The sequence below is a fragment of the Chiloscyllium plagiosum genome, unplaced genomic scaffold (genome assembly GCF_037043375.1).
Source record: "Chiloscyllium plagiosum isolate Xiang-an unplaced genomic scaffold, Cpla_swu_hap1 HiC_scaffold_14, whole genome shotgun sequence".
NCBI classification, from domain to species: Eukaryota; Metazoa; Chordata; class Chondrichthyes; order Orectolobiformes; family Hemiscylliidae; genus Chiloscyllium; species Chiloscyllium plagiosum.
The window spans coordinates 66,219,335-66,232,245 of NW_028270152.1; the positions used below are offsets into that span (position 1 = coordinate 66,219,335).

At 43.5% G+C, this 12,911-nt stretch overlaps 1 protein-coding gene across 1 annotated transcript in view; it reads left to right on the plus strand.

Moving 5' to 3' along the window:
- LOC122559178 (inositol 1,4,5-trisphosphate-gated calcium channel ITPR1) overlaps positions 1 to 12,911 on the plus strand; it is a 205,366-nt gene that overhangs the window by 169,813 nt on the left and 22,642 nt on the right. Inside the window, exon 32 of the mRNA XM_043708559.2 lies at positions 2,878 to 3,053. Within this exon, the coding sequence (XP_043564494.2) occupies positions 2,878 to 3,053 (176 nt within the window). The remainder of the gene's footprint in view (positions 1 to 2,877; positions 3,054 to 12,911) is intronic.

Below are 12,911 nucleotides of genomic sequence, written 5' to 3' on the forward strand. Positions count from 1 at the left end.
GCGGCACTCCCTTGGTGTCAGAGGCAAGAATGTTACAAACTATGGGATCCTTGCATCCACCTGGAAAGGGCAGATGGGGGCCACGATTTCATATTTCATTCTGGAGGGCACACCTGTGACATGGCAGCATCCTATTAGTGCAGCATGGGAACGTCAGCCTGGTGTCCTTCAGACTCCCAAAATGAGTAATGTGATCGGAACCTTGTGCACCCATTTTCAAAGTTTGTTGCTCTTACTAGCTACCTGAAGTTACAACCAAGTCTATGTGGGTATATTGAAACCAGGATGACATTGAAAGTGTGTTTCCATGCATTTTTACCACCTCATTAGTACCTCAGTAACACTAGGTGTAACCTGTTCTCATGAGTTCAAATAACCATTGCAAACACCTTTTGTGTGTGTGTGTGTGTGTGTGTGTGTGTGTGTGTGTGTGTGTGTGTGTGTGTGTGTGTGTGTGTGTGTGTGTGTGTATATGTATGTATGTGGTAGTCTCCTGGTGTGAGGAGGATATTTGTTCATGGCAGGAATCTACACTCTGAATCTTCTACTGTAAGAAGGTCATATGGTTTTGGCTAAAAAGGAAACCCATTCTTCTCACTTGCCATGTTGGCGAAATTGATAATCAACCAGTTATGCACCTTTTGTAGGCCATCCAGTCTTGAGGTAGGACTTAAGCCATCAACATTTGGCCGAGAGTTGGGATTGCTACTGACTGTGTGCCCAAAGAACTCCCAATGAAAGTAGAGACTCATCAGTGGACTACCGGCCTATATTGGACTATTAGGATTTTGCTTCATTCTATTAACCATCATTGGGGTAGTGCACTGGAAATCAATCCCTACTGTGCCTTGACTTGTCACAAACATTGCAGGGTTTTTTAAATAAAAGTATACAAAATTAACCTGTCTTTTAGAGGTTGACGGGAAGCATGGGCCAGATTTCTAAACTTAAGGGTTAGTATTTACTATAAACTATCGTTTCACTGTAGCTAAGATCTATTTATGAACTGTTGATATAAAACATTACTGTTTAAAACACTCGGCCCTTTATAAAGTCCCCCTACACATACTCTCTCAGACACAAGAAACACGTAGGTGGGGTGGGTGAAGGGAAAGACTGGGAAGACAATTGTCCCTGCCCCAGGTTTTAACTGAGATAATCTTTTTGCCTCTGTCTACCTTCTCAAGGTACTTTCACTTGCAGAGTTGCAGGGTAACTGCATTATGTTTACAATATCCATAACTTACTGGTTAAAAGTCACAACTTACAACAATTTTTTTCTTTCCCTTCACCCACCCCACCTATGTTTTAATTGTGTCTGAGAGAGTATGTATAGGAGGAATCTATAAAGGGGCAAGTGCTTTAACCAGTAGAGTTTTATATCAACCACCCCGTTTATAAAGAGATCTTACTGGTTAAAAGTCACAACTCTCAACATATGTGAGAAATAAACCGGCTTTTTTCAGGCCTGAGGTTTTTTGACAGCAGAGAGGAAAGACAGATTGACTGTTGGGAGGTCCAATGGCTTCTGGCCAAACATTCACATCCACAAGTTGTTTGGCTCCCTGGCAGCCAATCACATAGCTGTTTGTAGTCAGAGGCCTTTGTCATTGGCTTGTGGCGTGGTGACTAGTTGTCAATCAGCCAGTTGCATATCATTTTGCACACACCACCCCGGTTCTGTGTGTTGTGCAGTTACTGTGTAGTAACTTATCCCTACTGCTTGAACAAACAGCAATGTAAGCAGCATTTACAATGAGATTCGGGTAACTTGCTTTTAAAATGTCTAGTAATCCATTGCACAATTTTTTTTTTTTTGAAGAACTGTGCACTTTCCATTTCAGTCCACCAAAAATATGAAAAATAGAGGAAGATAGTCTTTACAGTTCATCAAGGCAGTATTGAAGTCCATTGATTCTATCAGTTCCTAAAGTTGTCCAATCCCAAGCACCAATTGGGAATGTTGTTAGTAACCTTTCAAAAACTAGATATTCAGGTAATTTTGCAAGGCCACTATTGAGTCCAATGACTGGTAGAAATCCTCCCCTGCTATATTTCCACTGACCACTTCATGGAGGAAATCCTCAACCAGAATATCTTCAGCTTCTTGATCAATTTTATTAATCTCATGTTGGCAGCTTAAATAGTTGTTCAGAGATAATGGCAAAGATATGCATCAGATTAATGTATTGTGTGTTGCAGAGATTAACACTCCTGTGCTGATAACATCAATTTTTCCAAGAGCAATTTGACAGAGATCTGTTAATGATACCTTTTTTATCTTGTTAGTAATTGAATTATGACAATCAGGACTGGACTGTTAATGCCAACAACAACTGATTACTGTTGTTGACAGTGCAGAGTCTAAAATAGTGTTCATTTTCCTAGTCTGGCTGGACAGGGGGTAGGCTCTCGTTTTGTAGTCCTCTCTCTCCCTCTCCAAATGTCTTCATTCTGGAATGACCATGAGTGTGCTGAGGTCCACTGACCATCTTCCCTGTCTAATCAATCGATAATGGCAAAGACTTATACTATGCCTCTGATTCCATTCCTTTGCTGGGAAAGGAATATGTATTAAGCCTGAACACTTAGAAGCTTTAAATCTCAATTCCCTGCCCCTCAATCATTTTAGAAGCAGCTAACTATGTTGAAATGAATGGTTTTGTGGTTGGTTCTATCTTCTATTAGTGGAGGAGGGACATTCAGATTAATTTCTTCAAATGTGAATCCTTCTGTTGCCCATTGTCCACTGTACATGTAATAGGAAATTTCCTGCCGAGGGCTGCACAGGCCATGTTTGGCAGTTTTCAGTGAACCTCTTGTGTCTTGTGCAAGAAACTGGTTTTGCATTGAGCTAACTGTCTCTTTTGTATGCAGGTACTTTGGAGGCACACTTATCGGGCCTGCTGTGGACAGCTGTCTGTATATCTCTGGCCATCGTGATTGCCCTTCCTAAACCCCATGGTATCCGAGCTTTGATAGCCTCTACGATTTTGCGACTTATATTCTCAGTTGGTTTAGAGCCAACTCTCTATTTGTTGGGAGCTTTTAACGTGAGTATTTCATGAAACTGCAATCCCGAGCTAACTGGGCTAAAGAGCTTTTGGTCAGCAAGTGTTCTAACAGAACAATGCAAGGAAACTAGTCAAAAGTAGTCTTGAAATAGATTTGTGGGTGAATATGTTATCTGCCCCCTTCTCTCTCCTACGATGCACCTCAAAACTTTGATCAAGTGTCTGGTCACCCACTTGGGTTGTTCTCTGAATTTGGTTGGGACTATGTAAATTCCAGTTGTTGGTGTGTCACCTTCTCCCTCACCCTCATCCACCTATTGCTTTCTCAACTACTTCCTCCCCCCACACAGCCCAGCTCTACCCCCTCCCATTTATCTCTCCACCTCCCTGGCCCACAATTCCTATTCCTGATGCAAGGCTTATGCCCGAAATGTCAAATTTCCTGCTCCTCAGATGCTGCCTCACCTGCAGTACTTTCTCAGCAACGCACTCTCAACTCTGACTTTATTGGTCCATTACATTGCCCTGTAGTCAAAGTCTGTGCTTGATGAGATGATGCATAGGGTTGTGGGTGCAACTGCTAGTGTGCCCATGAAAGGATGTCCCATCTACAGTTGTTTTACAGGAAGTTTGGACATAAAGACAATCCTTTGCTCCAAATGAAATATTGTTCAAGAATTCAGGTCCTACAGTTCTTTGGTACTTAACTATCATGACTTCTACATTTTGAAAGGTGCCTTGATGTGCTGTCATTCAATAGAAGAGGAGTCGATGTAGGGTCCCTCATTGTAACTAGAGCACTGAGGTGCAATGAATAAGGTGAAGGCAGGTTGAAGGATGGAGCATGTCCAGTTTGGGAAGTGGGTGGGGTAGGAGGAAGAGGAGAAGGGACCTGGAAAGATGAGATTCACTGTTCTCTGGCACGTACTTGAATACATTGCACTTGCCAGCCTGTTAGGTTTGCATCACATCTATCACCTAGAACATTCATTGCCTTTACCAAAAATGTGCAGTGGTGGCTTTGTTTACCATTTTGTGAAATACGTTGTGATAGTCTGTAAAAGACCCTTCCATCACCTCCCAATGGCTTTATGCGTGGGAAATCATGTCTCACAAACTTGATTGAGTTTTTTTTTGAAGAAGTAACAAAGAGGGTTGATGAGGGCAGAGCAGTAGATGTGATCTATGGACTTCAGCAAGGCATTTGACAAGGTTCCCCATGGGAGACTGGTGAGCAAGGTTAGATCTCACGGAATACAGGGAGAACTAGCAGTTTGGGAACAGAACTTGCTCAAAGGTACAAGACAGAGGGTGGTGGTGGTGGAAGGCTGTTTTTCCAGACTGGAGGCCTGTGACCAGTGGAGTGCCGCAAGGATTGGTGCTGGGTCCACTACTTTTCATCCTTTTTATATAAATAATTTGGATGTGAGCATAAGAGATACAGTTAGTAAGATTGCTGATGACACCAAAACTGGAGGTGCAGTGGACAGCAAAGGAGGTTACCTCAGATTACAACGGAATCTTGATGGTAAGGTCCGAGGGAATGTTGCTGAACAAAGAGACCTTGGAGTGCAGGTTCATAGCTCCTTGAAAGTGGAGTCGCAGGTAGATAGGATAATGAAGGCGTTTAGTATGCTTTCCTTTATTGGTCAGAGTATTGAGTACAGGAGTTGGGAGGTCATGTTGCGGCTGTACAGGATATTGGTTAGGCCACTGTTGAAATATTGCGTGCAATTCTGGTCTCCTTCCTATCGGAAAGATGTTGTGAAACTTGAAAGGGTTCAGAAAAGATTTACAAGGATGTTGCCAGGGTTGGAGGATTTGAGCTAGAGGGAGAGGTTGAATAGGCTGAGGCTGTATTCCCTGGTGTGTTGGAGGCTGAGGAGTGGCCCTATAGAGGTTTATAAAATAATGACTGGCGTGGATAGGGTAAATAGACAAAGTCTTTTCCCTGGGGTTAGGGAGTCCAGAACCTGAGGGCATAGGTTTAGGGTGAGAGGGGAAAGGTATAAAAGGGACCTAAGGGGCATCTTTATCACGCAGAGGGTGGTATGTGTATGGAATGAGCTGCCAGAGGATGTGGTGGAGGCTGCAACATTTAAGAGGCATTTGGATGGGTATATGAATAGGAAGGGTTTGGAGGGATATGGGCCGGGTGCTGGCAGGTGGGACTAGATTGGGTTGGGATATCTGGTCAGCATGGACGAGTTGCACCGAAGGGTCTGATTCCGTGCTGTACATCTCTATAACTTTAAACCCACGACCTCTACCACCTAAAAGAACGAGGTCAGCAAATGAATGGGGACTGTTGCATGCTCCTTCAGATCTACACACCAGCAAAACTTGAAATTCCATTGTCACTTCCCTCATTGCTAAGAAGTGATTTTGACCCATTGACAATGTGGGTGTCTACACCACTTGGACTGCAGTGGTTCACCACCATTTTCTCCTGGTCAGTTAGAAATGGGATATAAATGCTAGCCTAGTCTGCAATGCCCATGTCCCACAAAATAATTTCAAACAACTTAGATGATTACAGATGAAGATTATTTTGAGGCCAAAGCCTGGTTATTGGTACTTTCACTACACCAAAGAATGACATGTGGATGAAAAGCTGCTCAAGGAACAGCTTGAGTTGTCATAACTGAATGATAGAGGCTTGGAGCAACTTGTTTAAAGCAGCAAAGCTATTATCAAGAAACCATTCAGAAAACTTATCTCTGGACCTGTGCCCCTCCCAGACGTTAGCACTTCTGATTTCTTCAGCTTATCCTAATGTAGCTGCTGTTGAGAGGGGGTTGGTGAAATGACCTCGGTGTTATACCAAACACGAGAGTTGCTGCTGAGACCTTCAGTGCCTTGTTCTCCTACCTCCTGAACTGTTAAAGTTTGCAATCTGAAGACATTTCAGTTCTAAAGGATGTTAAAAGCTCCATGGAATGAGCATCTCATGATATCCCATGTTCAAGCATGTTTCAATGCCAAGTCCTTGATATTGTCAGTGTCGGCATTCTAGGAATTACAATGGGAAAACAGGCCATCGAGTCCATACCACCCCTCTGAAGGGCATCTCATCCAGACCCATCACTTACCCTATCCCTGTAACCCTGCATTATCCATGGCTAATCCACCTGGCCTGCACATCTTTGGACTGTGGGAGGAAACCTAAAGGGGCGCATGTGCAAAGACCACACAGATAGTCACCTGAGGCTGGAATTGAACCCAGGTCTCTGGTGTTGTGTGGCAGCAGTGCTAAGCACTGAGCCACCATGCAGCCCTAAATTGAGAAAGCAGATTTGATAGAATTAAGCAACATGTTGCAATGTCACTGCTGTTGCTTATGATGCAAGTTAATAGGCAGTGGCACTGTTACTAAACGTCATACTAAATGGTATTTTAACAGCTTGGATCTGGGGTTGGTCAACAATGGGACTTGATTACAATGAACTATTATGATCTACTTTGGATTGTTTTGTGTATCTTTCTACAACCAAGGGACAAATGAGTCATTCGACCAAATGTTATTTGTTTAATTCCCTCACGGGATGTGGGTGTCACTGGCTGGCCAGCATTTATTGCCCATCCCTAGTTCTTCTTGATAAGGCGGTGGTGAGCTGCCAAACTGTCATTTTGTGGGTCAAACCAGGACAGAACTTGCACAGTCAATACTAGGGCCCTGGGGAGTGTTACTGAACAAGGAGATCTAGGGGTACAGATTTGCAGCTCCTTGAAGGTGGAATTGCATGTAGACAGGGTAGTGAAGAAAGCTTTTTGGCATACTTTCATCTGTCAGATCATTGAGCATCGGAGTTGGACATCTTGTTGTAGCTGTATGAGACGTTGGTGAAGCCATGTTTGGAGTACAGCATGCAGTTCTGGTTGCACTACTATATAAAGAATATTATTAAACTAAAAAGCGTGCTATCTGGGCTGGAAGGTTTGAATTATAAAGAGAAGTTAGATAGGTTTCCCTGGAGCATAGGAAACTGAGGAGTGACCTAATAGTGGTCTATAAAATAATGAGATATAAATGTGTATATATAAGGTAGGTAGTCGACAGCTTTTCATAGTGGAGAAGTCCAAAACTAGAGGGCATAGGTTTAAGGGGAGAGATACAAGAGGATTCAGAAAGGCACTTTTTTCAGAGGGTGGTGAGTGTTTGGAACAGGCTGCCATAGTTCATGGTGGAAATGAGTAAAGTTGTGTCATTTAGACAGGAATATGGATAGGATAAGTATGGAGGGATATGGACCCAAACAGAGGCAAATGGGACTAGTTTGATTATGAAAACTTGGCAGCATGGGCAAGTGGGCTGAAGAGCCTGTTTCCATGCTGTGGGCCCCTATGACTCTCTCTACCATCTTGAATTGTTGCTGATCACTTGTAGGTGTGCCCACATTGCTCTTAAGGAGGATGTTAAAGGATTTTAAACCTGTGATACTGAAAGGAATAACCATACATTTCCAGGTCAGGATGGTGAGTAGCTTGGAGAGGGAACCTGCAGGTGGTGATGTTGCAATGTATCTGCTGCCCTTGTTCTTCTAGATGAAACCGGTCAGGAATTTGGAAGGTACTGTCTAAGGAGCTTCAGTGAATTTCTGTACTGCATCTTTTAGATGGTGCATGCTGTTGCTACTAACCATCCTTTGTGGATATTGTGAATTGTGCCAAACAAGTAGGCTGCTTACCCTAGACAGTGTGGAGCTTCTTTGAGAGTTGTTGGAACTGCATGCAACTTGATGAGTGGGGATTATTTCATCATATTCTTGACTCTTGCCTTGCAAATTGTGGGCAGATTTTGGGGAGTCAGGAGGTGAATTACTCATTACAAGATTCCTAGCCTCTGACCTTCTCTTGCAGCTGCAGTAGTTAGATGACAAGTCAACTTCAGTACAGCCAGGATGTTGATAATGGGTGATTGAGCGATTGTAATGCAATTGATGTGATTGTTAGATTCTCTCTCATTTGAGATGGGTGTTGCCTGACACTTGTGTGGTGCCAAACCTGGATATTGTCCAGATCTTATTGCATTCTGGCACAGATGGCTTCATTACCTGTGGGATTGCAAATGGTGTGCAATCATCATAAAACATTCCCTCTTCTAAATTTATGATGATAGCAAGGTCATTAATGAAGCCGCTAGAGATGGTTGGGCCTCGGACACTACCCTGAGGAACTACTGCAGAGATATCTTGGAGCTGAGGTGACTGACCTCCAACAATCGCAACCATCTTACTTTGTGCTAGGTGTAACTCCAACCAGTGGAGAGTTTTCCCCCCGACTTCCAATTATTCCAGTTTTGCTCGGTCTCCATGGTGCCGCATTCAGTTAAATGCGACCTTGATGTCGAGCGTTGTCCCTCTCGCCTCTCCTCTGGAATTCAGCATCTTTGTCCGTGTTTGAACCAAGACTGTAACGAAATCAGGAGCTGAATGGCCCTGATGGAACCTAAACTAGTTATTGCTGAGCTGGTGCTGCTGGATAACATTGTTGACGGCATCTTCCATCACTTCACTGATGATGGAGAGCAGACTGGTGGGGCAGTGATTTGCTGGGTTGGATTTGTCCAGTTTTTAGTGCACAGGACATAATTGGAAGTTGGGGGAAAACTCTCTGCTAGTTGGAGTTACACCTGGCACCAAGGATATAGCTGGGCAATTTTCCACATTGCTGGGTAAATTCCAGTGTGACAGCTGTATTGGAATGGCTTGGCGAGGAGTTTGCCAAGTTCTAGAGCATGTTTTTAGTGATATTGCCAGAATGTTGTCATGGCCCATGGCCTTTGCAGAACTTCAGCCATTTCTTTACGTCACGTGCAATGAATCCAATTGGCTGAAAACTGGTATCTCTGATGTTGGGGATCTCAGGAGGAGACACATGGATAATCCACTTGGCACTTCTGGCTAAAGAGTTCCGCGAATCCATCAACAGTATCTTTTGCACTGATGTGCTGGGCTCCCCAATCACTAAGGATGTGGATATTTGTGGAGCTGCCTCCTTTAGTGAGTTGTTTCATTGTCCACCACCATTCACAGCTGGTTGTGCCATTGTTGCGGGATTGTTTATCTCCAAATCACTTGCTACTTGTGCTTTTTGGTGCTCATGTAATCTTGTTTGATAGCTTCACCAGGTTGAATGTTCATTATTGTGGACACTGCTCCTGGCAAGCCAGGGTTGATCCCCTGGCTTGATGGTAATAGTTGGCTGGGGCTCAAGCAGGCCCAGAAGTTACAGATTATGTTTGAATACATCTCTGCTGTTAATGGCCCATAGTGCCTCATGGATGCCCAGTCTTGAGTTGCTAGATCAGTTTGAAGTCTATCTGATTTGGAATGGCAATAGTGTCTCTCAACACTATGGAGGGTTTTCTGAATGTGAAGGTGGGATTTGATCTCCACAAACACCATGTGGTGGTCATTCTTGCTGATAGTGTTATGAACAGATGCAGCTGTGGTGGGCAGCTTGATGAGAATAAGGGCAGTTAGGTGAAGTGGCCATGCTAATTTGCCTGTAGTGTTGGGTGCATTAGTCAGGGGTGAATGTAGGGGAATACGTCTGGGTGGGTTGCTCTACGGAGGGTGTGGACTTGTTGGGCGAAGGGCCTGTTTACACACTGTAGGGAATCTAATCATTTCAAAATTGTGTTTTTCCCTCGTGTTGGTTCCCTCATTACCTGCCGCAGACCCAGGCTAGCAGCTAGGTCCTTTCGGACCCGACCAGTTCAATCAGCAGTGCTGCTGCCGAGCCCCTTTAGACGGTGGACATTGAAATCCCCCACCCAGAGTACATTGTGTGCCCTTGCCACACAGTTTTCTGCAAGTGCTGTTCAACACTGAGGAGTATTGATTCATCAGCTGATGTTGGACTGTACACGGTAATCAGCAGGACGTTTTCGTGCCCATGCGTGACCTGAAGCCAAGAGTGTTCATGAGGCCCAGAGTCAATTTTGAGGCCTCCCAAGGCATTTATTCACCTGACTGTATACCACTGTGCTGCCACATCTTGTGGGACAGGACATATCCAGGAATTGTGATGGTGTGTCTGTGATGCTTCTGTAAGTATGATTGTCAGGCTGTAACTTGACTAGTCTGGAAGACCACGCTCCTCATTTTGGCATTAACTCCTAGATGTTAATAAGAAGGATATTGCAAGGTAGATGGGGTTGAATTTGCCATTGATCTTTTCTGTTTGATGCCAGCTGATCCATCTGATTGTTATTTTTCCCTTTTTTAGCAACTGTGTGGCTTGCTAGGCCACTTCAGAGGGTGGTTAACAGTCAATTACATTGCAGTGGGTTTGGAGTAGGTAAGTTCATCAGTTTCCACCTTTTCTAGGGAATCCAGATGATGGCCTTTTTACCACAAGAGTTTCATGGTCATCATTAGACTTTTAATTCAGGATTTTTAAAATTGAATTCACACATTTACCATCAACCCAAATGGGATTCGAACCCAGGTCCCCAGTCATGAACTGGGTGTCTGGATTTCTCATCCACTGAGAATACCATTAGGCCATTGCAGTGTCTTTTGAGTCAATCCAATAAAAATGTTAAACACAAAACCACTGTTAAGTGGTTCAGCCAAATAGCTGAACTTGTCTACTTAAGAATCTAGATAAGTACCTGAGTGGGTGGGAATGAAATAGGGAGGTTGTATTGATGGAGTGAGAGGGAGGTATCTGAGAGGAGGCTGTTGGGCAGATTGACATTATCATTGGTATGCATGTTGACGGACATTGGCTCCCAATCCAGTGACTGATTTCAAAATTCTTATCAACTCCCTCTAGGGCTTCACTCTTCCCTGGCTCTGAATGTTCCACTTCAACTTTTCCAGATGTTTGCATTTCAGTTCTCTCTTGATGAACATAATGCTTATACCCCATTTTAATTGCTGTACTATTAGAGGCAATAACTTTGGTTGCCAATGCTATAAGCCATGGAATTTCAGTCCAAAATCTGTCTCCCTCCCTGTGTGGCTCTTTCAGCCATGTGTGTGCGCGTGTGTGTGTGTGTGTGTGTGTGTGCGTGCACGCGTGTCTCTCTCTCTGTGGTCAGCTGGTCAGTTTGTGCACTCTAAATCCCACTCAATTTTGATTGTCCTCCAATATAGAATACAGACACTGCCCTCTCCCTGATGAATTAATGGGGCTGACTTGAGAATTTTTCGGCAAATAGAGTGACTGTCCAGAAAAGGCTGTTCTGACCTCATTTCATACATTCGAGCAAAACAACTCCAAATCTTTTCAGGGTCAGTGCAATGGAGAGAAGGACGAGAATTTAAAACTGTGATTTTAAATGAACGCTAATTATGATCCTCTTTGCCCCAACCAAGATTTTGAAGGCACTTTCACTTTGGTGACTAACTGTTCTAGAATCGCAGTGTTAGCAGGGAAAGTTCCACCCAATGTGCCTTTACCTGGTACAGGCCACCAAGTTTCCACTGAACACTGATTCTGCATTAGTTGGCCTTTATTAGTAGCAATTGTACTAAATAATTGGGAAACTGCAGAATGCTCTGAAAGTACGACTGCAAGATGTGAAATCCAGCACAAGGCATCCCTCTGGGCAGCTTGAATTCAAAATCCCTTAAGAATTCCTGCACCATAAAGGTTCTAGAGATATGCAGCCAGCCAACATTGGGCATCAGAGAAGTTCGAAAGAATGACACTATTAGGGTCAGTTCAAGTGTGAATGCAATCCCTTTACTTATTGGATAAAATAGCTCCTCATCCATCAAAGCTTTCACGCTTAAGAGCACAAGATAATGACAGAATTAACGTAGGTTCATGCATTCAAAAAGAGAGGTTTGTGTCAGGTGAGTGGTTCAGTCCTAGTGGTTCAGTGATAGTTGGGAGATTCCATTGCTTGTGAATAAGTTACTACAAAGTTACACAACAGAGATCCCTGTCCTTCCTGTTCAAAAATGTGTAAAAGCCATATAACAATTTATAAAATGAGAGGTTAGGTCTCTTAATCTTTTTCCAACTTTTGACCAGGTCAGTAAGTTGAAGGCATTTTACAGCATTAAGTCAACAGCTTCAGACCTCGATCACTCATCCTGTTTTCTCTTGCGGCAGAGTTTAACCATTTAACGCCATTGTTGGATCCATCCTTTGATTCTATAATTGTCAATATCACCTCCCCCTTGCCCCACGTGATCTGAATTCTGGAGTGAAACCAACCCTTGCAGGTTTAACATCTTGCACTTCACCAAAAGGCCATCAGAACAAATACTAAACAGATGTTCAGTATTTGCAGTATTTCGCTGACGAAATGTGAATTCTCGTTACACTCCATGAATGCAGCCTGGCTGTGTTGGGTTGCCAACCGTCTAGGACTAAAGAGAAATCTCTTCTGTTTGCAACCAAAAAGCAGCAACATGGGAGCATTTTAAATGTATTGTTTTCCCACGAACTTGTCTGTGTATTCATTGTCAAAATCCTAAAGGTAGAGAAAAGGCTTTTTGAACAGCGATCAAGAATCATCCATTCCTCCTATAAAGACTCTTTGTTTCCAGTCAAGGTGAGAAAAGGTGGATGTGTCTGTTGAGCAATGGCAATCACTGTATGAAATCGCTGAAAAATGTCCAACTGGAGTTGGCAACACTAGCCCTGCTGAGCTTCAATAGTCATCATCTATCGGTGTCAGTGAATTAAGGAACTGCTGCACAGCCAAAGTATTAACTTCGCAAAAGATAACGCAGTGCCACTCCTTAACCCCTGCCCCCAAACTTGAAGAAAAAATGTTGACTGCTCACAAAGGGCCTCAAGTATTAAAGCCGTGACATGGAAATGTTGCCAATGGAATGCAAGAAGACATGAGCCAACCCCTTAAGCTGTAGCTACACCCAACAGTTCCTTCACTCACATTGGAGAACGTAAGCCATTAATTGCAAAAAG